Source organism: Uloborus diversus, chromosome 4 (genome assembly GCF_026930045.1).
Source record: "Uloborus diversus isolate 005 chromosome 4, Udiv.v.3.1, whole genome shotgun sequence".
Taxonomy (NCBI): domain Eukaryota; kingdom Metazoa; phylum Arthropoda; class Arachnida; order Araneae; family Uloboridae; genus Uloborus; species Uloborus diversus.
In genome coordinates this window covers 13,984,688-14,010,633 of record NC_072734.1, presented here as the reverse complement: position 1 = coordinate 14,010,633, position 25,946 = coordinate 13,984,688, and the positions used below count along the sequence as shown (strand labels likewise).

The 25,946-nt window shown below is 31.1% G+C and overlaps 1 protein-coding gene across 4 annotated transcripts in view; it reads left to right on the top strand.

The window, feature by feature from the left end:
* Positions 1 to 25,946, top strand: part of LOC129221576 (obscurin-like) — a 294,822-nt gene that overhangs the window by 228,021 nt on the left and 40,855 nt on the right. For all 4 annotated transcript variants that reach the window (XM_054856083.1, XM_054856082.1, XM_054856081.1 and 1 more), the window contains 8 exons: positions 13,283 to 13,351; positions 14,562 to 14,726; positions 16,110 to 16,313; positions 16,849 to 16,979; positions 18,406 to 18,559; positions 19,072 to 19,353; positions 23,245 to 23,350; positions 24,568 to 24,768. In XM_054856083.1, the coding sequence (XP_054712058.1) occupies positions 13,283 to 13,351; positions 14,562 to 14,726; positions 16,110 to 16,313; positions 16,849 to 16,979; positions 18,406 to 18,559; positions 19,072 to 19,353; positions 23,245 to 23,350; positions 24,568 to 24,768 (1,312 nt within the window). The remainder of the gene's footprint in view (positions 1 to 13,282; positions 13,352 to 14,561; positions 14,727 to 16,109; positions 16,314 to 16,848; positions 16,980 to 18,405; positions 18,560 to 19,071; positions 19,354 to 23,244; positions 23,351 to 24,567; positions 24,769 to 25,946) is intronic.

The window sequence follows — 25,946 nt, the reverse complement described above, 5'->3', positions numbered from 1 at the left end:
AATAACTCATTTTTCACATGGTGAAAAATGATGTCTGATTTTAAAAAAATTATTAACTCACTATTATATCTCCGAACAATTGATAGATATAGACAAGTTTAACAACTAACTTTAAAAATAGCATCCTATCCTGATATTTTTAGTTTTCCTCTCAAACAAAGGTGACCTATTTATTTGTTTTTCCAATATTGGCTATTTCTGTGTATGTTGGTGTTGAAACATTTGGAACGCTCTACATAACTTGTGGCTAATCTCTATGTCTGGGAGGATTTTTCCTTAAGCTTTCAATTTTTATTCAGTACATATAATAGAGAGAAACCCAGCAAGATACTGATCTGCATAATGTTTCTAAAAGCCTGAGGGGGAATTGTCCCATCTGATTCCCTAAATGTAAAAGCTGGAATAACTGAAAAGTGCATTAATCAGTAAACTCTTGGATTACTTTGTGCTATTGGAGAGGGCCTCTTTCTAAGCTTTTGCCAAGATTTTAGCATTTTTTGACTATTAAAAAACCAAGTACTTTTAGCCATGAAAAAATGATGAAAGAAAAAAAATTACATACCATTTCAACTTTCTAAATCTGATCAGTCAAAGTAAAGGTAAAATATTCATTATTTATTTATATATATTGCATTGCACTTAAAAATTAAATTCGTGTTCTACCTTTTTTTTGTTAGTAAATCAAATTAATATATCGTCGCATCAAAGCAACAGTAAGATAGCTTAGATATCTTAGTGTTACTTCTGGGATTAGATATCTTACTGTTGCTCTGAGGCGACGATAATCAATCATAGCACATTTCCATTCAATATTGTGTATGAGCAGATCAAAATATTTTTTATAGAATTAATTTTTCTCAATATATTTAAAGTAGGTTAACAAACGTATTTTTAAGTTTGTGCTGTTTTATCTCATCAACTTTCATGCTTTCTCTGTGTGTTATTTCCTTATAACGCTATTTCTTTTTTAAGCAACAGCTTAATCTTGTCTTGTTCTCTTATTAGACCATGCTTTCACTTAGGCCTTTTTAAAACCTTTAATGGTTATATTTTTCTCTTATGATTTGTCTCATTTTGAAATGGTTAGCCAACAAAAGGTACTTTTTGACCAAATCCACAATATTTACACAATGTTCAAGTTCTCATGTACATAAACCTTAGAGACAAGGGGCGCCCATATAGGGGAGCAAGGGGAGACTCGAGTCCCCCCCCCCCTTAGAAATTAGAATTCTTTTGCTTTTAGTATTTTTTTTCTTTGCAAAAATGTAAAAACATTTTTTCTCCAGCCATTAAATGAATAAGTTATTAAAAATGTCAAATTTTAATGACTCTAATCTGTCCTGAAATCTGTTTCCATGGAGGAAATATCCTGCTAAACCATGGTTAAAATATCTGACCCCCCCCCCCCCTCCCCCTTACAATTTTGCATATGGCGCTCATGCTTAGAGAAAATGTAAAATTTTGTTGAAAAAATGTCACTCATTAATGAATTTGATCCTCATTTTGTGGTAACATTCATTTTCAGGTTTTTGCTCTTTTTGGGACTTTCATATAATAGATAAATGGTCCAACATTAACAATTGTTTGCAGTAGGTAGTGAAAGGTTTCAGCTTTAACTTATTTTTAAGCAATACACATATTGTGTGACTGCTGATGTTATTTAGCCGTCTTGTCTGAAAATCAATATGATATTTTTATGTTAAATCAAACTGGTTTCTTTGACTTCAGGCCACCTATAGAAATTTCCATTTAATCTCAACTAAACTGTGGATATTTTTACTAAAGTTCCTTAGTATAATATATTTTGCATTGAAACACAACTACTGCTATGTTTAACATATTTTTTTGCCTGGTTCTTTTTTTAATTGATTTTTGTGCCAACTTATTAAACGTATCTTTTTTGGATTTTCTTATGTTCGTAATTTTGACACGTAGAGCTCATCAAAATTAATGGATTATAAACATGTAACATAGAATGCGAAATTTGCATGATTTGTTCTTTTGCTTGGTAGTTAATTGGCATGCTGCATTCTTTCTCAAAAAAAAAAAAAAATTAACCTATTAACCCAAAAACTAATTCCAAATCATCTGGAAGTGTACTTATTCTCTTCTCTTTTGTAAAGATCATTTGGATTGTTTCATATTGTAACATATTCTCTGATATAAATTAAAGTTAAATAATTTGTGAATGTGGTGTTGGCTTAATTTCTTGCTTGTGTTTTTATTATGACACTAAGAGCAGTGTTGTCATGATAATGCACTGCTGTAGATTTAATTGTGCAGTTTTGAAGCATTTAATTTTGATGAGCTCTACTTTCTCTAAGCCATGCTAATACTTATTATTATGACAACACTGTTAACCATAATCCTTAATTTTTCATCATTAAATGAAGATCTTAGTGGAAGAACATGTTATGTGACACAAGTGAATGAATTTGAAAAGAATTGACTTTAAGTGTAGCTTGCTGTTTCCCTTTTACTGTCTACCTTGCTAGTTGTCGGTTTTACAGACTTTTTCTTTGGAGAGTTAATATGACGTTCTTCTGGTTTTTAAGTTCTATTGAGCCCTCTTTCCAGGGCCGGATTTGGAAGTGTGGAGGCCCCGGGGCAACGAAGGAGTGGATGCTCCTAATCAGGGTTCAAAAAGATAATCATATTTTCGAAAATAGCCGATACTCTGATATATATCCGAATATTTTTATATATATGTATATATACAATATTTTCGATTTTTTGACCCCTGAAAGTTAGGATATTTTGTAAAAATTTTATTGTGGGGGGGCCCCTTTGTTGTGGAGGCCCAGGGGCAGAAGCCCCGCCTGCCCTCCCTTAAACCCGGCTCTGCCTCTTTCCCTTATTTAGTTTTTTGATATTGCAAGAGTTTTTAGTGTTTCAGCTATTAATTTTATTCTATTGTCAGTATTCCTTTTGAAACCTTCTTCAATCTGGGGATCTTGTTTCATTACTAAAGTTAGCTGCATTTAAAAGTGGAGATACCTGGGTGTCATGTTCTCCCAAAGACTGTGGCATACTCCCCTTTAAATGCTACGTAGCATCCTTCAAAAACAAGAGCATCCCTAGAAATGACATCAAAGACCTTCTAAAAGTAACCACCCTAAAAATTTCAATGCTGCAGTCTGTGCCATGAATTTCGCTCTTTGATACCCCTGAGAGATAGTAACTAGCTTGTACAATGAAAAATTTTCATTTCTGTAAAAATGTCAATTAACATGTTCAGCCACTGAATCCTTCAATTATAATACAGTAACCGCCACTTATAAATTAAAATAAGCCACTTTTTAAAATCAAATTTGGAAGAACTGAATCATTGCAATGTCAAAACATGCAAAAACCATCCTTCATTAAAACCATTACTGTCGTTTTATAAAATCAAGCTTTTGGAGAAAGATACATTAAAATTTGATAAAGCCAGTTGTAATAAGTTAAAATTGCAACAGTTGTAATACATTTGCAACTTTGTTGCACCAAGAAGAGGAGAATTCGATCTCAAAAGATAAGAGAATCACAGTGCCAAATTTGGCCACATCTATTAAAAAATAGATAATATTTGGAAAAAGCACATGATGTCATACGATGTACTTTAGAGCAAAGAAGGGATACTTTTTAAAATTACTACATCTTTTAAAAACTTTCGAAGGATGATGAATTTCTAAATTCAAATGCTAATTAATCAAACAACAATTTGTCAATGTTTTAAGACCCTTGTGCAAAAAAAAAAATAAATAAATAAATAAATTATGCCTAGTTAAAATATCAACTGTATTTTGAAACATTTAAAGTATAAACATAGTAATTCCTTTCTTTTCTAGAGTATTGAGACTTTAAAACCTCTTACATTTTTAAGTGTAGGTATGCCGATTTGTAAAATCAAATTTCCTCAAAATGAACGTGATTTTATTAAACAGCAGGAACTGTACTGAAATACATTGAATCTAGTTAATCATGCAGCTTGCTCTCTGAGCATTAACTAAAATTTTCTGCTATTTTCCCCAATGAATTCTTCATTTCCAAACAAGGGCTTGCAACTGAGGCTTTGCAGCACTAGATTTCTGAGCATGTGCGTTTTTTAATGACTTCTTTATTTTGAGATCGAGACTTTGAAGACATGTTGTCATTTTTGTTACACCACACACAAGCTGTTATATATCACACTTTTATTGCTCTAACTTATATCAACTAAATTTAAATATGTATATGGACGTGTTTACAGTGAAATTCCATTACAATTAATACCAATACAATTAAATTTCCATTTCAATGAACAAAATTTGCGGTCACTTAAAGTTCTTTGTAACAAGATTTCGGTGTAGTTTTATTACTTTTTTTGAGGAAGATATCAACATCCGTTCATAAACTGTCAAGGAAAAACAGATAGATACAAGACGAAAGCATTGATTAGTTGTACATCACAAGAACCTATGCAATTTCTTTTCAACTGTTGAAATTCTTGGTTAAATTCATGCATAGTTGATTTCCATATAGTTGGAATCGGGGATGTTCCTATAGGGTATACGCCATATACTCTCAAACATTTTTTAGACGTGTAGCATATAACCTCAAGCTTAAAAAATTTTCATATTATGGCACATTGTGCATATGATCGCATACAGATATTGTGTGTGATGGATTACTGGGAGTATACCCTCAGAAAAATTGATGGGAACATCACTGGATGGAAAAGTACAAGGTACATTACTTGAAGTCAAGTAGATACAATTTAATTGAATAGATTATTTTTTAACATTGCTTCTATTGCCGTGAATTTACTCTTTTACCTGTTCGAAAAGGAAATCCTTTTTCAGTACTTCTGGCTGGAGTTTTAATGGTAATAGGAAAAGAGGATAAAATAATCATTTCATTTTAAGGAAATGTTTCTGAAATGTCAATAGTACTTTTAATAGTATAATTTAAATTTCAGAAAAACTAAAGTGCACAGAGTTCTTTTACCAGCTTTTTCCAGCAGACTAAACCAGCATTGTAAGGTTTGACTTCTCTAAGTATAGGGTTAAACATTTTTGTTTACTGGCACAGAGGGGAAAAAATCCCTAGTATACTAATTAGTTACAAAAATTTTACTGCATTAAAAAAAAGTTTCAAACATTTTTTGTTTACAGTAGAAATATTTATGTTTGTAAAGTTAAAAAGAAAAGGAAGAAAAAATGAAATAAAATAATACAATCTAAAATAAATACAAGATGACCAATAAAAGGTCTTTTTAAATTATTTATCATCTCTATCGCTCTTTTTCTTTTCTTTTTTAATTTAGAGGACAATGTACAGTTTGCAAAACAGTGTTGTGTAGCATTCAATGTGAATATCAAATTCATATTTTAGGAGAAATTTAAACACTAATGACACACATGTGCATATCCTGAAGCAGTAAAACTTATATATTAATGAAGTATAATTTGGGAACAAAAATCTTCATCTGAAGAATTACATGTTGTCAGGTATTGAGCCACTGAAAGTTGATTAAGATTAGGTATATGAGCTGTTTAATCATTTTTTAAATCATAACCTGTTAATATAATTGAAACATGAATGTTGCATTTGTTGCTAACAACAGAAATATTATTCACAATGAGAAAGACAGCATTATAAGCTCTTAAATCTTAAGAAAAAAGGAGGCATGAAAATGCAGGAATAAGTTCAGCTGTATCGAAGCAAAAACACAGTTAGTTGTAAAGACAAAATACAGGTCTGAATAAACCACGGAGAGACAAAATTTGGCTATAAAAAGCAAGTGGAAATTTGCATCCTCCTAGTTTTAGCTATAACTGAGATTCATCTCAAGAACTTAAATGAAGTGAATTCAAAATTTTTTGTAACAGCTGTCAGGCAAAGGTTTTTTTTTTTTTTTTGTATTGTTTTAAAATTACAGAAAAGCAGAATGAATGTACTTATTACAGTAGAGAACCAATTATTCGGGATGTTTGGGACCATCACTATCTTGGACATCTGAATTTCCCGGTTTTCTGGATCACTAAAAAATGCTGGCTGCCGATTGTTTGTGAAACAAAAATTACTATGATATATGGTAATGCATCTTAAAATATGAAGATAATAGTTCCAAAATGCTTATAATCTTCGAAATATTTAAAAAAATATATTAAATAGAAGAACCATTTAAAAGCCTAAAAATGTAAAACATTCACCAAACCCTCAATAAAAGAGATAAGTAAATAAATAAAAAATAAACAAATGAAATTGACTGCAGTATTCAATGATGTTTTTAAAAGAAAAAAAATGAAGGGAATACATGCTTCTGAACATTAATGTGCTATTTTTTTTACTAGTGTATGAAAAGAGAAGGATTTTCGTGAAGAGGTTTTTCTCTTTTTTTTTTTTTTTTTTTGTAAAGGTTTTGTTTTATAGAATTACAAAAATTGTTAATTATTGCTTTTTTACTGAATTAATATCAATAAAAGTTTCCCATTTTAAGTTCTTGCATTCTTATTAGTCTTTTGTGTAACAATCTTTCAATTCCGCGATACTGTCCGAAAAATTCGCGAATCTGGCTTTCGGCGATTTTTGTACTTTTCATGTATTAACTTAGGCAAAAAATGACCATTCAATAAAATATTGCTTTAGAGTGCATCAGTATTTATTTCTTTAGTTTTCAGTCGGAATAAAATAGGGGAAATATCAGATTTCTCAAGTGTTTGTTTTAAGTTTTGTTATTGAAAATATTTTGGAAGTTTTGCCCCGCGTGTAATATGACCAGGATTCGTACGCTTCTTAAAAACTCCTCCAATACTCCTTCAATTAGGAAATTTTTTTTGAAGTGCCCTTCAAACTCCTTCATTTTGGTTTTAACTCCTTCAAAACTCCTTTTTTAGTTCAAGATTTCATAATCTTCCTATATGATATTAATTTAAAATACTTCGATCAATAACTTAACTTTGTTACAAGGGCGATTTTAATGTAATACTAATTTTGTATATTTATATTTTTCATAAAGATGTGATTTACAAATTGATTATAGAAGTCATAAAAGTTGAAGGTGAAAATATTATTAGGTGACTAAGATATTTCATAAGTGAAGTAAATGTAGTTTTATGATTATTGTTTTTCCCTTCATTAATTATTATTTTAACATTTAAAAATACATAAGTAGATGTGATTGTGTTAAAATAACAATGGTTTAGTAAATTGTAGTTTTGACAATGTAAAGAGAGTTATCCATAAGTGCTGTCATGCCTTAAGGGGGACAGGGATTTAAAATTGTCTCAAGAGGAGGTGGGAAGGTGATAAAAAGTGAAAGAATGCAGTTATTATAACACTATATTTATGAAAATTTGGCCTGTGACAAGGGAAGTGTAAAGTGAAGTATGACACTTTGTGACAAAGGATGAAGTCGTTTGAATGCGTTGAAAAAAATGGGACATTGTTAAAGGACAGCCCGAAAGTACTCCTTTGAAATCTCATTTTACTCCTTCAAAACTCCTTCATTTTATTTCTGAAATTGATTACCAACCCATAATGACTCTTCAACTTTAAAGTTCATTTTTGTTCTAGATTTTCCAAACTATACGCTTGTAATATGGTAGTCATAAAGAAATCGTTTATATTCCTGTAGGTATTTCGAAAACTAGGCTGACTTTTTCAGAAAAAAAATGTGTATTTTTAAAAAATGGCAAGAAAATCGGGCAAAAATTGTATGGTTTTCTAGATCCCGGATAAAGATTCTGTGCTGTGTGTAACATAGGGGATTTTTTTAAAAAGTTCTCAATGACAATGAGTTTTGTTTTGCAAGGAATAAGAAGCAGGATGATTTGAACCTTCATGTTATGCTTTCACTGTTTTTTTTTAAATCAATTTATCAGAAGAATTGTTAGCAAATTTTTCCACTCATGGATAAACAAAACTGAAAAAACATATTAACATTTCTTTATTGCATTTATTTATTACAATCTTTAATAAAACTATCAAATATCAATGTGATGGTTTTACTATCATTTGCTTTTGAATTATCAAATAAAAAGAACACAAGTAATTTAGTTGCATCAACTCAGAAAATGGGCACTTATTCTAAATCAGGTAATATTGCAAATAACCGAAAAATGTGTGGATTTAGTTGTTCATTTTTTTTTTTTTTTTTTAAAGCAGTTTATTAAATCTGTGCAAATAAAACGTTCCATGAAAATAAAACGTTATTTTTATGAAAAAAATATGTTTCAAATGATTTTGAACCAACTTTTTATGGATTAAGATTGTATTTTCGAAGGATATCTATTTGCCCGTTAGAGAATTTTCTTTTCTGCATATCTCTAAGTTCGTTTGGTTTTCTTGTCTCTTCAACAATCAAAAAAATTTTTTACTGCATTGTAAGGGTAACTTGAAATATAATGTCCTGACAATTTTGAAACAATTGTTTTCAAAAAATGATGAAATAGTTAAGTAATCAAAATGTTCTGTTCCGTATAAAACAACAAATTAAAACTTAATCCCTGATATTAAGCTAAAAATGTCTTTAAAAATTATACAACAAGTCATAAATGTTTTTTCTTTCCCCTTTTTTAAAAAAAATCTTTAATTTATTTACTTGTTTGCTCCCACACCTACGAGGGGGGCCCGCGAGCGACCAGCATCGGGTAAGCACCATAGGCGGATTTAGGACTGAGTTCCTGGGGGAGCAGGATTTTTTTTTTTTTTTTGATCAATATTAGTTGTAGTCAAGGCTGGTTTAATTTCCGTCGCCCTGAGCTTTTTCAGGTTTTGGGTCTCTTCTGTAGCCTCGCAGAACTTTTACCAACCAACAACCTACCCAATTTTAGGGGGTCTGGGGAGTTTCTTCCCTGGAGAAATTTTTGTAAAATAGATGTAAAATTCTGCATTTTGAAGCCTTATAAGGGGTAATTAGAACTACCAAAATCTCAGAAAAAATAGCAAAATACTGTTTTGTGAATTACAATAATAAAGAGCAAAAATTGTCTTCAGGTTGACAAATCAGTGACAGCAGTCCTCTGAGAGCTGCCCATTTGGACAATTCCTAATTTTTACACTTGATAAGAAATAAAATTGAAGCACCCTTTGCTTAGGAATTTCAAAGACTCATCTAATCCGTTTCAAGGACTCAAGAACAATTAAAATTATTAAGGGCTCTTCATTTGCCCTTTCCAGTCTGTGAAATTTTGTACTAGATTGTACAGTTTTACAGTATTGTTCAAACTTTGTAAGAAACGACTTCTTTGAGTTTTAAAGACAAACAAATATAGATTTCTCATTGCAACAACTTTTTTTTTCGATTACAAGCATTGCAGAAAACAAAAAGGAATACAGATAGTGTTTTTTTTTTTTTTTTTTTCTGGGCTGAACAGATTAACAATATGCAGTAGAAGTAAGATAGAAGCAAGCAATACAAAAGAATTTCCAAAATACTGCATTGCATTTGGGATTAAATAGACAGCAAGATATGAAACATATGAGTCATAAAAATTTATCTCAAGTAATATTACAAAAACGCGAGAACCACGATTTTTACATTTTTGATGCAGGATGAGGCAATGAACTAAATTTAACATATTTCGGCATTTATCCCTCTACCCCCCTTTCCATTTGTTATGAATGCTTAAATTTATGGTTTGTATCCATACTTTTCCAATTTTTTAAAGATTTTCAAGCACTTTAAAATTAATTTATTTTTTCAAGTTGTTTTCTTTTTCTTTTTTTTTTTTTTTTGTTGAGGAACAAATCATGAAATTCTCTGGAGTTAGGGTACTTCAACAAAGCGGGTGCCCTAAGCTATAGTTTGTTTACTTTATAGGTAAATTCGTTTTTTTTTTTTTTTTTTAAATCTTTGTTTCAGTTTCTAATTTGTTGAAATAATCGTTGATTATTTTAAGTATTGCAGCTGAATACATAGCTCGTTCAGTGGATATTTTCATTTATGTAATTGCCCTAATAGCTTTCAGTTCAAAGTAGTCATTTTCAACACATTTCTGCATCCCAGTTACTACTTGTAATACAATGTACGGTGCCCCCCCCCCCCCCCTCCCGAAAAGGACAGTCACTATTCTCTTCATTTTCTCTTCTGAACTATTCAAAAAGGAAAAAAACATGTAATTTTTTCTTTTAAGGTTTTGAAAGGTGTTTGTTACTATGTTTAAAGTTCTCCCAAGACTGGGGGGGGCATTGCCCCCTCTCGCCCCCCCCCCCATAAATCTGCCCATGGTAGGCACCACAGTGCTTGAAAATATCTCACAGCTGCGCCAACACCCTCATTGGTTAAAACGAAGCTAAACTAATCATTCTCTGCACATTAAACACATCACGTTGATAAAAATAGCAACTGTAAAGCATTTGAACTTAATCTGTCATTTTTATTTTTAACGACAAACGTACATTTTAAGCACTGAGATGTTTTTAATTTCGTCGGCTTCTATGAGTCCGGGCCCTTGTTAGTGCCGGGCCCCCCATGCATTCTTCCCCCTGTCGCCGGCCCTGTCCATGTTAAGGATAGCTGCAATTTCCGGAGGTCATAACTTGGCTCTTGGTATATTGCATGTAGTTCTGGCTTAAGGGCAGTAACTTACTACTTTTTATGGAAGCAATTGCTTTCATTTTCAAGTTGAATGCGCCATTGCTTGCAGCCTCTCACTGGGGTGCTAAATCAATATTTGCTACCAGTTTGATGGCAATCTGAGTCCGAGAACTTGAAAACTATTCTCTCCTCTGCAAATAACACAATATCTTATAAATTCTGAACATTTTCAGCCAGGACCGTAACCAGACTTTTGTTTTGGAGGGGGTTTTATCAAACACATTTTTTGAAACATTTATATGGTCTATCAAATTTGATTTCATGTGTATTCTATTGATTTTTTTTACAATAGATTATCTAAATGAAGTAAGGGGATGTTCTTACAAAACGCAATATTGTTACATAATAAAATAATTTTTCAATAACTACCATAAACTACCATAAACACACAATGAGTTTGTACAATTTTTCAGTCATACTAATTTCATTCACAAACAAAATTGAAATGATAATAATAACAACAATATTATTTTTGTCACCAAAATATAAATAAATAAATAAATAAATACATGAAAAACATTTTTTATTTCGATTAAATATTTCGGAGGGGTTTGAACCGTATAAACCACCCTCTTGCATACGTCCCTGTTTTCAGCCCTGTCAAAAGGTATTTCTCTATTTTTCCTGATTTCAAGTATTTAAGCTGTTAAATGGCCTAAAACAATGAACTCTTGTTCTATTATCTAGACAGAAATTTTAATCAGTAATGCCATTGATTCTGACAAATTTCAACCAGTATATCGTCCTGACGCTCCTTCACTTAAGACCATTAACATGAAATATTTAAAGCTTTAAATCATATCCTAGATCTCAAAGTCTACCTGCTATACTACTAGACCCTCTCTAAACCTACCATATATATTTTTTAATATTATTATTCAAAAGAATCTGCTGGAAATCAATTTTTTAAGGGAAAGGCTTTTTGTACTTTAAAAAATGTAAAAAAGAAGTGAACATGTTTTCATATGCTTAACATGTGCATATTGTAGCAACGAAGAAAACAAAAATTTCCATGAAAAATGCATTTATTAGACCTATATTAAGAGAAAAATCCTCACCTCCGTGAATCTCACCTCTGTGACAGGCCTTATAAATGTCATTATTTCTGAGGTGATAATAAGGGAGGGGAAATACATAAATAATAGGCATCCTCAAATTTACGTAATACTATTTTTTAAAATACATTTGAAACTAACTAAGCCGTATTTTAATTAAGAGGGCTTAATATTATATTCCACTAATCATTAAAATAGCTGATTTTTTGCACAATTAACAAAATTACTACATTGATATTAAATTGGCCTTGATTTTAAAGTCTTAAAAGTTTTTTTTTTTTTTTTCGTGAACAAGGCATTTTTTATTTTTTTTATGTAGGAGTAAAATAATTGGAACTTAGCTGGGCCATTGTTTATGTTTACTTCTAGTAGGTTCCACTTTCATGTAAAATTGAAAAAAAAAAAAGATTTCGATATTGAAAAATATTTGCGTTCAAAAGTTACGTTTTCTGGAGAATGACCCATAACCAAAACTAGGAAATAATGGTTAACAAAACCATTTGTAATGAGTTATTAACCTGGTTTTTAAATTATTCTGGCATTTTGTACTATATGAGAGATGTCATGTAAAACAAATTATTTTGATAAAAATGGTGTGACTTTGAATCAGAAAAATGAAATTTCTAAAAAAAAAAACGCTAAAGGATAAATTAGAGAAATAAATTTTCTTTATTCAAACTTGCTGTGCGATATTTTTTTTACATTAATATTTTTTTTTAAATCATTAAAATGAAATATCAAATTTACTAAAAAGCAAAGGTTTACACTATGTATTAAAACAAACAACATTATATGCTCCACGTGTTTAACATATTGGTTGTTAAAGTTGTAGTTTGACTTTTTATTTCACATATCGTAGCCTCAGAACTACAGTAGGATTAGGATATCTTACTGTTATTTCTGGGATTAGATGTCTTACTGTTGCTCTGAGGTGACAATGTGTAGCTATGACAATACAATTTCTCTGTTATGCATAAATTTTTATTTTCCATAATTTTCCAGCACATTTTCTTCTTACCTACTAGGGGAAAAAAGTAATGCTCTCAGTTATGTTGTGTATACATTTATTGATTTATTTTTCTCTGTTTCCAAGTAACATTCCTTCAAAATTATTTTATTGCAATTTTAACATATTTCGCATAAAATTGTAGCTGCCAAAAAATACTAAGCTACTTTCTTTAAATAAGGAAACACTGGTAAGTACATTGGCATACATAAAATCGTAACTATCCTAAAGGCATACTTGTGTTGCTAGATCACATTTTTTTTTTAACAAAAGAGCCCAATTGTCTGCAATATTTTTTCTTTCTCACATTTTTTTTAAACTCTTCGAAGATGCTTTTGAATACTATGGAATATATACATATACTAATTTGTTTTTTTATGACTTATCGCAACAATAGGGTAAAATGTTTTATTTTCACTTGATCCTATATCCATTGTTTTGAATTTCATATTTCTTAGGGGTTTTTTTACTCAATTTTGTAACGTGATTTATTCAGTTATGACTTTTTATAAAGTGGTAGGGCAGTTTTTGATTTTGCAGAATTTATAAATTTTTGCTATATCAATAATTTTTATAAAGAAAAAAACTTTTGTGTTACTTTTTGTACTTAGGCATCTGATTTTTTTTAGAAATGTTCATCACTAATGTTTTTTGTAGGTTTAGATCAAAAGTTCATTATGCCAATGGGAGACCAATTTGTTGATTTTGACAAATTTAAGAAAACAGGTATGTCGTAAAATTTTTTGTTATATTTTGCTATAAATGAGATGTTAAGTTTTTTTTTTTTTTTTTTTGAAAATTAATTTCAAAACAATGATTTTCAACTGAATTTGTGAAAAACATATCATGAAACTTACTTTCTTATTATTTTTATCTTTATCTACAAAATTATGCAATATTATCATAAACATCCTTCTTGTAAATTTCTAAGCACTTGAATGATTTCAAATACATTGATTTTTCTAAAATGTACATTTAGTTTTTTTTTTTTTTTTTTTTGAAAAGCAAAAAAGTATTGTGTTTGTATGTTTATTTGTTGCTTCATTGAACCCAAGATTCTGTTAATAAAAATTCAGTTTCATTTTTTAAAAAAATGCAGTGTTTCTGTAGGCTATTTTTTTTTTTTTTTTTTCTTTTTAAGCTAGCATAAAATGCAAAAATTAATTTTCATCTTTTAACAAGGCTTCAACTTAAGAACTTTAAACTAAAACTAGCTACTCATACTTAGGTGGACCTGATAATTCAAATTTTCAGTCTAGTAGCCTTTTTTTAAATCATTAGCAGCCACTGTATCAAGAATATTTTATTGAAAAGGAAAAGTGATTACTCTAAGATGTAAGCTGAGGAAAAAAATTGACAAGTAAACTGCAGCTTCATTCATCTGCATTTCTTTTTTTCCTCCACCCCTAAGGTGAGTTGAAACCTTTTGCACATGCCCTCAGGTTTGAGCTTTCTAATTCATAACGGTGGTGGAGTGGGAGAGTGAAACAAATAATAGCCTTTCTCTTACATTGGTGATATGAAAGTGAGAACGTGAGATCATTTTTACTTTGCAAATTACTATTTTACAATAGAAATGACTTGTTTTGAGAAAAAAAAATCTATGAAATTAGTGGCTGATTAAGTATTTTATTCAGTTGCCAAATTAAGATGTTTAGCCGCTAGGTGGCGAGTAGCTCGTGAATATTTTCAGGTTTATACTTTGGCTTCAGAAATTTTGAAAATTATCCTTGTAGTGAATACAAAAATAAATATTTATCCTTTTCTTTAATATCAAATTTTTTTATGTTGATTTCATTAAACACTTGAAGATTTAGGAATGAGGAAGTATGAATTTACTTCTACTTTTGAAAGTAGTTTTAAATTAATTTGATTCAATCACAGCAATAACTTTTCCTTGTTTATGAATTAAGTGTGGAAACATTTTATCATGAAGGTGCTCCAGTTCCATTGCCTGATAAGCCAAGAATCATCAGAATGGACGATACCTCTTTGACTCTAGGATGGAAGCCATCTGTACCCAATTGTCCTCGAGTGCCTGTTACTTACAATCTGGAGCTCGCCAAGCACCCTGATGGAGAATGGACTCCTTACAAAACTGGTAGGCTACCTTAATTATCATGTACCCATGGTTTACTCCTTGAAAGTCCTTAATTGTATTGAAACTATGTAATAACCAAGATTAATTGTGATGCAGAGCCTCTACTGACTTTGGCTGTTATTTCCTAATTTCATAATTTTTCCAGTACCATTTGGTATTTTTCTGTTATAAGGACTTTATTCATATAATTGTCAAATGATCAGTATGTAGCAAAAAGCGTGAATAAAAATCAGCAAAATATATTGGATTTGATTAAATTGAGATATAATCACGAGATCTGAATCACTGCACTTCATATGCCATTTCATATGCATATTGCTTGGTTACTTTAGCAGTATAATGTTGAGTACAGTCCTGCGGACAAAAAAAAAAACATCTGATTTTAAGCAGGGAACTCTACTGAAACCTGCTTAAACGTTTGAACTTGTAGTCTGTTGCTGATTTGAACAAAACCAAGCCATTTCAACTCATCTTGAAAGAAAATGCACTACAGTAGAAGACCGTTATAACACACACCTTGGGACCAGAGCTTTTGCATTATACAGGTTTTTGCATTATATAGATCATTTCACAAATTTTGAATCTAATATTCAGAATATATCTATATATTAGCACTTCAGAATGAGTTTTATCTACAATGAGTATTAAAGCACCAATATTACAATTAGTTATTCACAAATAAATATGTTTCACAATCAAAATCCTGCACATCTGCTAGCTTCATGGTTTGCATAACAGCTGCATTTTCATGAGCCATCTGGTATTTTCTGTTTATTATCAGTACTAATTTTCAATTTAAAAGCTTTAAAATAAGATAGAAAGATGAAAAACTTTTAAGATTTAATTAGCCTAACAATTTTTATTTTTGCAAAGCAAAACAGAGGGATTTCAATTTCACTTCAAAACCTATTGTTTACTTTTGAAAAGTAGTGCGGTTTATAGAGAATTGCGTATACAGGTCGGCGTTATAACGGTCTTCTACTGTATTACGCTTGGGTAGAAAGAATTTAAATATATTTGATTTTTTTTTTTTTTTTGTAAAATTATTGCTCTCATTTTATTGGGTCAACAATTTCAGAGTTTTCAGGATTTATTTTTATGATTTTTGAATAATAGATTTATAGAAAAAAAGATACTTTTAGAAAATAAATAAATTTTATTCTGCACACAATCCTTTGTGCAAACAAGAATAAATGTCTTGAAACATGGCTGTCCAAAAAGTAAAATGGGTGTATGTGGGTGGAGGGGGGGGGTCACTGTCTAACCAGCAAATCCATTTTTCTTGTTGCCGAATGTTATACATTCTTAGTTTTAAGTTGCTATTATCCATGCTGTTTAGTATTAATTTCTAGCTATTTTTTTTTTCTTTTTCGAATTTTTCAGGCCTTAAAGACACGCTATGTGACGTAAGAGATTTACGACCTGGACAAGATTACAAGTTCAGGATCCGTGTAGAAAACAAGCATGGAGTGAGCGATCCCTCACCTTACACAATTGCCCACCGCAGCAAGATTTATGAACCTCCCAAACCTGAAGATTTTAAACCAAAGGACTATGAGTTGGAGCATCCACCTTTGCAGAAATATGGTAAAGTTTTCCACCTTCTTTTCTTTTTTTTCTTAGATCTAATCTAAGGGGGAGTGGAAGGGGATAGAGAGTAGTTTGAGACATTACAAAAGTATTGGAATTAAATGCATGTCAGGATATTTTGTGTTAATATCACGACTGAATTTAGTTTCATGTTGCCTATAGGTATACAGGTATCCCTGATATAACATGGTTAATTTGTACCATGTAGTATCAAAACCGTGTTGTACGATTTCTTTTTACAAATATTTGTTTATGTATTTTTAAACTAATTATGTACATAATATAAATCAGGTCAATATGTATTGTGTTTTGTGTTATATCAAAACCCTCTTATACAAGACTTTGAAATGTGTACTATCTATAGTTAATTACTGAAATTCATGAGATCATTTTTTTACGTTGTTAACTTAGTTTTATTGTTCTTATTACAATTATATTTTTTGGTGTGTCATTTTATCAGAGTTTTGTTTCAATATACTACTATGCTGCTTGATGTGATACTGTAATTTAATTTGATTTTGCCAACCCTTAGCTGCCCCACCGAGATTTGTTCGTAAAGAAGAGGATTCTATGTATGGTGTTCGTGGCTTGCCTGTGACCATTGAATTTTGGGTTTATGGACATCCTCAACCACAAGTGACCTGGTTTAAAGGAGATGCTCAAGTAAGTTTTTTTTTCTAATTCACTTAGACTAACATTTTATTCAGGGTTCGTATGGGTCATGAAAATCCTGGAAAGTCATGGAAAAATAATAAACAAATTTCAGACCTGGAAAAGTCATGGAAAATTAATATTTTCATTAAATGTCATGGAAATTTATTTAAAGTCATGGAAATATGTCTTGGCAAGTAAGAAAGTAACAATAGCTAAAAGAGCTCTAGAAATGTTGAGTGATTTAGTAATAGTGCATATAAATTGAACAATCCCAAAAACAAATTAGAGTTTGGAATCCAATTTCATCTGACTCTGTAGCATCCGCTCACCTTTTTTGCAATGTGATGTTTCTACCGGGGCATCACTAATTTTGAATTCACCATTATTTTTGACACTTCTCATATTTTATATTCTGTAGTAGTGGAGTTGCACGTTCTTGATTTTGCTACGCCCCCTCAATTCAATTGCACCCGAGTTTGTTTCTACTACTTGTAAAGAAATCATTATGAAATTTATCAGTTTATCTTAATATGTTGAAGGCTTTAGAAAATAAAAACTTTAGTCAGGCAATAGAACATAGAAATAAGGGAATTCTAAAAAGTGGTGCTCAACATAGAGTTCGCAAAACTGATCCTTGTGGCCAGCTGAAATATTTAGTTTAGAAAAATGAAACTGAGAAGAGAAATGAATTTACTAAAAAACATGGCTTTACTTTAAAGAACGAATATACTGTCAAGCTACATGGGTGATTAGATGCACTATTGACACCAAAGGGCAATGTTTTTATGAAATAAATTTATTATTGGAAACTTAGTAATGACTCATTTAATTTTTGTCCTATTCATTACTATTCTGCCCTATTTATTAAACATTTATTAGACATTTTAGACATAAGTCACTATATTTTTACAGCATATAGTGAAACAGCATTCGCTATATTTTTACTTTACTTGAATTCATATGATAAAGACTAATAAGAATAATTTATCAGTTTCTGCAGTGTGTGCACTGATATATTTTCAATCACGAGTAAGTGAGGGTAATGGCACTCTTGTAAAAGTTTTTCTAATGCCCATTTCCAAAAATTGGCAAATTTGACATTAAATAGTACTATTCTCTTCATATAACAAGGTCATGAAAAATTTTATGAAGTCATGAAAAAGTCTTGGAAAAGTCATGGAAATTTTTTATCCAAATTGAGTATGAACCCTGTTTATTGTAGTGTAGTCTAACTCATATTTTCATTCATTGAGAAGTAAATAAATGAATAAAAATTATTAAGAGCTATTTTTTCAATAACTGAATTTTAAAAAAAAAGTTTTTGTTTTCCCAAACTTTTTATAGTGAATCAGTTTGCATCCTCTATGATAAGAAATTTCTCATGTTCAGTAACTGTATAATAGTATGTACAAATTTCATAGTTATTTTCTTATAGATTGGGAAAGACAAATATGGATTCCTGCAAGACAGAAATGGAAAATTATGTGTATTTATTGATTGTATGACTGATGAGCATGTGGGTACTTACACCTGTTTGGCAGTCAATGACGAAGGAGAAGCGACCATGAAGATCAAACTTTTAATTGCAGGTGAATCGAAATTGAATTGATATTTTATTTCAGCACTTACAAGCATATTTCATGAAAAAAAAATTAGAAATATAACTCAAAAATTTAGTCAGAAACATTGGGGGACGTACAGGTTTTGGGAACCTGTCGCAATGCATATTTGAGAACCCCTTTGCCTATCATAAGACTATGTAAAACATTTATCATGTGCATTTATGAATACCTATCAGAGCTCTTATCCTCTTGGGGCTCCTTTGCAACTGGGACATGGTAAATCCGCCAGTGCTGAAAAATATTTTCAACCTTTGTATTTTAAATAAAGATGGATTGTAATTGTGTGACCATTATTACGTTTGCTTGCATTTGAAATGTTTTTAACTATGCATATATTTCGCTTCCAATAATTGTTAAAAATAAATAAAGGTTTCATTTATTTATTCGTGTTGAATGTGAGAAAAGTTCTGCTTACCACTATTTTCTTTATTTGATTTTATTTCGTGAAAGTTAAAAGTATTCCGATTTTGTTATTCTAGAGACACCTGTCTTCATTCAAAAATTAGATGAAACCACGGCCATGTCTCGACGCACAGGACGAATGCAGTGTCGTGTCACGGGCTTGCCTTATCCCAAGATTAAATGGTTCAGAGACTGGCACCCACTTTATGAATCAGAGAGAATAAAAATACTGTGGGAAGAACCTGACAAATGTACTCTCTTTATTAGCAATTTAATTAGCAGAGATAATGCTTTATACTCTTGCACTGCTACAAACATTGCTGGAACAGCGACCAGCTCTGCTAGCCTTAATGTTGAAGGTTTGTAATGCTTTATGTTATTCTTATAACTTTCTTCTGTCATTTAAAAACTTTCTTACATTGTTGGTGCTAGCCAGCCGTTACTGTGGCTGCTGCTAACAGCCTTTCATTGGGAGTGGAAATACTGTAATGGCACAATCAAGTGTGTTATGTAACATAAACCCTTCCTATTTGTTTCATATCCCTCATTGATTTTGGACCTTAAATTGATTGTGGGCATTATTTCCTTTCTTTTTCAGATGAAATATATTTCATGTAAAACTAAATAAGTATAAGTGATGTGAATAGTTCTTTGTACTTTAGAATTGAGATCTTTTCCTTAAATATTTGAGTTCTTAATTATACACGTTTTAAGATTTCAATAATTCTTAACTAAAGCTATGTTGCTACCTTATGTTTGGTACCCCGAGCAAATATCTAGCCTAAGAGTGCTTAAATTCAATCCTGTGTATTTTATCTGAAGAATACAAAAAGTTAGAACTTCATTTACAAATTTCAGCATTTTTATTCTTGGGTGTGTTGTTTGTGTTGGTTCAAAAAAAAAATTTTTTTAAAGAGCATGCCAAACACTTTTATGGTTATATTCTCAGATGCAGTTACTTTCTATATAGCACGTTCTTCAGTTGTGAGTTTTGGTTTATGAAATTGTAGCCTTTTTATGACTGGAAAACAATGTACTCAATACATGCAATATACCGCCAGCTTGGTTATCCCGTTCAGAGATTGCAATTTTACTTTATCTACCAGTTTGTTGGCACTCTCAACTTCAATGAGATGACATCTGCCTCCAGCTCAATTATCTCCCTACTAGTGATACCCGCACGGCTTTGCCCGTAATAGAAAAATTAAAAGATCTTTTGGTTTGCCTGTATATATGCAAATAATGTATGGTGAATTTTCTCTCCAATTGGCTTGTACCCATGTTACGGTTCCACGTTATGATAATTTCGTATCTCGCCAATGGGTTTGTGCCCGTGTTACGATTCCACGTTATGATAATTTCGACTGGAAAACAATGTACTCAATACATGCAATATACCGCCAGCTTGGTTATCCCGTTCAGAGATTGCAATTTTACTTTATCTACCAGTTTGTTGGCACTCTCAACTTCAATGAGATGACATCTGCCTCCAGCTCAATTATTCCCTACTAGTGATACCCGCACGGCTTTGCCCGTAATAGAAAAATTAAAAGATCTTTTGGTTTGCCTGTATATATGCAAATAATGTATGGTGAATTTTCTCTCCAATTGGCTTGTACCCATGTTACGGTTCCACGTTATGATAATTTCGTATCTCGCCAATGGGTTTGTGCCCGTGTTACGATTCCACGTTATGATAATTTCGTAATTTACTCGACCATCTTATGATAATTTTGTTCGTAAAATTGGAATAGAAAAAGAATCACATCGAATTTTCGAAAAATCGCTTCGAGGTGCACACCCCCATGCTACGAACTAACTTTGTGCCAAATTTCATGAAAATTGTCTGAACGGTCTAGGCGCTATGTGTGTCACAGAGATCCTGACAGACAGAGAGACTTTCAGCTTTTTTATTAGTAAATATTCCAGGCTGACGAGTCCATAACAAGGATGAAATGGCAGTCAATGAATGATAACCAAGCTGTCGGTAAACTGCACATAACCTTAGCCCTGGCTTAGGGGTGGCAACCTACTTCTTAATGTATTCAATGTCCATAGGACTTCTTAATCAGATTTCCTTCAAAGTTAAAATTTATCCTGCTTGATTTGTTTTATTTTTTAGTTCAACTTTTAGTATTTTATAGTGGTGTTTTTGTGTATTTAAAAAAAAAAAATTGTACTGTACAGATTATCTTCTTACACTGCTTTACGATCATGCAGAGTTAAATTTATACAAACAAATGAAACCTTAAAGCACTGAAATGGAATTACTAGTACCCGGGACCACCGTGACAAAAATGCGCGCTTTCTTCGGTCCTTCCGGGCCTGGAACAACTAAGAAAAACCTAGGTGGCGCTACAGTCTAAGCGATTGAGATTCAAATCAACAATCCAATGTTTTGCTTTACGTTTTCCAACGACCGTTACTGAAAATGTTTGACCTTTCACCTTTCTGTAAGCAATGAATTGATGATTAACTGAAATAAAGGTAAGTGATCTGAAATGTTACTTCAAATGATTTAGTAACCTTTATTAAGGTTATGTTTTAATGTTTGCGTGAGACAGTTGTTTCACACTTCTTACAGGTTGAATTTGTTGTTAGTCTCTCTATTGCTTTTTTAAAGGAATCCTTCCGATCTTTTAAATTCAGCTTTACACTTGCGTTAAAGATTAGTAAAAACGTTCAGATTATCATTGTTTTTATTAAGTTAAAAAATCTGTTCAACGATTTAAAAGGAAAGTTAACAATTCGATTGCTGAATCTCAGACAGCATATTGCAAGTTATATAGTGTCTTCAATTTACAATCTAGTGCTATACCTACAACATCAAATATCTTTCAGTTTTACATGAATAACTTTAATGTTAATTACTTTCTAAAATGCCATCTTTCTAGAATGGATAAACAAGTGAATAAAAGTAATTTCATAAGTTTAAAATATTGAATTGGTATTTTGGAAGTAAAAATGTAATATCAATCCAAATATCAACTGAATATTCGGTGCATCTGCAATTGATTAGCAATGTTTAATGAATATTTAGAAAAAAATATATTTTTAAACTTTAGCTGCACATTTGGTTTAAATTATAGGAGAATGAATTTAAAGTGCTAAATTTTTCTCTTATTTCCTTAGTAAAATATTCAATTATTTAATTTATTTATTTTGGTTATATGCATGAGTATATAACGTTTTCTATGTTTTTCTCTTTTTAACCTACTATTTTTACTTTTTGAACTAATGGTGGTTATTTTACAATAATAATTGTTCTGATAAGTACTGTGTGATAGAGAAAGAGATATGAGAACCTTTCATGTGTCTTTCAAAAGGAAGTCTTAACTCTAAATTTGACCTATCTATTGAATTTATAAATATGATTTAGTATATATATTCTTGAAAAACCATTCAACTCAATCTTGCTTAGTTGGGATATGTTTTCAGTGCAAAATAATTGTACACAGAAATATTTTTATCTTAAGACCTATCAAAAAATGACATCATTTTCAACCTTTCTTTGTTTCTGTTTTTTAATTTTATATTACATATTTTAATGAAATTAAGAGTTGCCACTAAAAGGCTCGAAAACGTATCGATATTATCTTAAACGTTTGATGGAATGTATATTGATTTTTAAATTACAAGATAATAATGATAACAATAAAAAAAATACCTTGTCTATTTATTGGTAAACACATTTTCATAGTATTGTCATGTATAATATGCAATTAATAATTTGTTTCTGTTGAAAAATCTTTTTTTTTTGGATGATCAGGCTTTTAGCAACGTTTTCAAGAAAATTTATTTTGAAGATTTTCACCATTTTACCTTTTGTTGAGAAAATATTTTGCTTCAAAATTATTTGTTGTTACTTTTTTCTTTATACTTTAATCTGTGGAAAACAATTCTTGGGTAAACACATTTTAAGAAAATTTAATTTGCTCTTTCAATGAAAAAAAGCTTGCAATCGAGTATATTGTCAGCGAACGAAGCAAAACGTTCGATCGCTTAGCGTGACTCAACTCAACTGTGTTCCGGGCCCGGGTAGAAAGAACGCGCGGCGAAGAATGGAGCGCGCGCTTTGTCACGGTGGTCCCGCTAGTACACATATTTACTAAAAATTGATTGTCCAAAAAATTCTGTTAGTTCTAAAAAATTTTTTTTAATGTGTGGGAAACAATATTAAAACCTGGTTACTTTAATTATACTGCAATGCAATACTGTTATGAAAATTCAGTTTTTCTTTTTCCCTGTAGATTCAGAAGACATGTTCGATATGAAAACGTACTGTCGTCCAATCCCGGTGAGACCTCGTACGAAAATGTTTGAAGATTTTTACGATATTGGTGATGAACTTGGAAGGTAGTATACTTCTTAAATTTTATCTTTCTAATGGCAAAATTTGTAAAATATTTTATTATAAAAAAATTCTTAAATACAATCCTTTTCCGTCTTTTTTTTCATAAAAGTTGTTATTTTAAAAATACATTTTATTATTAAAAAAAACCCTTAAATACAAACCTGTTCAGTCACTTTTTTGATAAAAATTGTGTATGCACTCTTTCTTTGGATGTTGAATTTTGTAATATGGCAAAAGTGAGAATCTGAACTTTTTAAGAACATTTTCTCATTGCGTTTGCAAAATCAGCTATGTTAGCTAGAAGTAATTTTACAGGATACGGAAATGAAATAATAACTTCAGATAATTTTCAATCCGTTGAGGTATGCTGTGTCACAGTTATATTTATTAATTACTATTTAAGAAACTAGATAGATGCATATTTTTTAAATGAAATGGAGCCAGTATATTGTAGTTACAAAAGTATTTTCAACAAAAACATTTTCATACTGCATTCAACATCCAATATCAGTCACGTTTTTCACACAAGAGTTGATCCTCAGCATTCCCTTCGCTACTTTTGATGAGCTTTTCTAAACACCTTCCAGCTCCTTTCTGAATAACAAATGAAGTCTTTCAAGTCAGAGCATGAGACTTGTTTCAAGACTTGATAGATTGAAATTCAAAAGTGGATATGAAATCTTAATTTCGTGGATGAGCAAAGAATTCAAAGATTAGTCGTAATAAGATGTTGTGGTGAAAAATTTTACTGACATTTTATTATGTAGCTGGACATTTTAAATTGCTATTCTTCATTTTTCCAAGGTTTTACACCAAGAGCCGACTGGTAGCTACGTCAAAAAAGTCGGAAACTTGGGGCCCGGCTTGTAATCGGGGTCGTATATGTTTCCTAGTTTTATTGGGTTAGGAAGGCTCACCTACTGTCAACATTCTGTGACATTTAAAAAAAAAAAAAAAATATATATATATATATATATATATATATATATATATATATATATATGTATGTATATATATAATTGCAAGTTTTTGAAGTTTGTAGTGTTTTTAGGTAAAGAAGTTTGAACTTCCATTTGCTAGTTGGATGTTCACACTTTTGACATAAATAGCATACTTCTTATTACTTTTTTTCTTTTAGTTATGACAATTCCATTTCTTGTCAAAATTTTCATGGTTACTTATTCTTTCTTCAATTGATTGCGCTGATTTTCTCCCCCAGAGGAACCCAAGGCATCACATACCATGCCGTCAAAAGAGAAACTGGAGATAGTTATGCTGCCAAGACGATGCATGGAAAAGGGAAGCTGAAAGACTTCATGAAAGCCGAGATGGAGATCATGAATCAGCTTTGCCATCCCAAATTAGTGCGACTCAGAGACGCTTTTGAAACAAAAGACACCCTTGCACTGATTACCGACATGTATCCTTTTACACTGCATCAAATTTAGGAATTTCATCTTTATTGTTGTTTTTGTACCATACATACTTAAGTATAATTGGACACTCGACGTTAAATCCCGGTTATCACAAATTTGCCATTTCAACTGTTCTTGCGCGCGAACTTAACTGATTTCAAAAATCTTGCTAAAATTAATTACAAGCATTTTAAGTTTGGTAATAAATATGAGATGGCCACAGATAAAAATTAGAAATCACAAGTTTTCTCTGATTTAGTTTTTAGGCCTCGGTAAAGATCGAATTTTGCGTCTTAATTATTAATGGATTCGGTGTCTGATTTGTCTGTCTCTTTTCAGGACCAAATTTTTAACCTCAGACGAGCGTACTAGAATTGCAGCATCACTTCTAATACAAAGCCGAACCCTCAACCTAAATAAAAATGTATAAAACTAAGTTGTTTACGCCTAACGTAAAATATCCGCAAAAGACGGATTTCTGTACTAATATTGTAATCACTTTTGAAGTACACAACGTGTTTTACATTTATGTTAAATAAATATTTCCAAACCAATAAATATTGAAGTTTTATTTTTCTCTTAAGATTATCAGTTATTCATATCCGTAGTTTCATATAATATATTACAAAATCGCTGTGAAAATATTCTAACGCATTCATTAATTTGGTTGGACTCTCGCTCAGCCTAAATATAAACAAGCAACATGAAATCTTAAAACAGAAAGCCCAAAAAGCTAAGTCCGCGCGCAAGCGCAGTTGAAATGGCAAATTTGTGATAACCGGGATTTAACGTCGAGTTAATTGGACCACTACTTTTGATGAAAAATCTGGAAAATGTTGAAACCTGCATGTAAGTCAACCCACTACTGTAAGGAAGAAATCTGGAACGTTTTGCCTCATTTTTTGAAAATAAATTTAAAAAAAAGGGGGAAATGAGAAATGTAATGAACCTATCTAAGTTGGAAATGTGCGATCCTTATACTCTTTCATGTAAAGGTTTAGTTCTTGCCTAGGGTTAGACATATCCAAATAATGTGGAAGTACATTCTCATGTGATGCGTGGATACATTTGCTGCTGTGCAGATACATTTGCTGTAGATGCATGCATTGCCTGATAATTCTTAATTTATATTGATTTTTGGCATTGATTGTCTTCAGATTGTGTAGATAAATAGGGAAGTTGC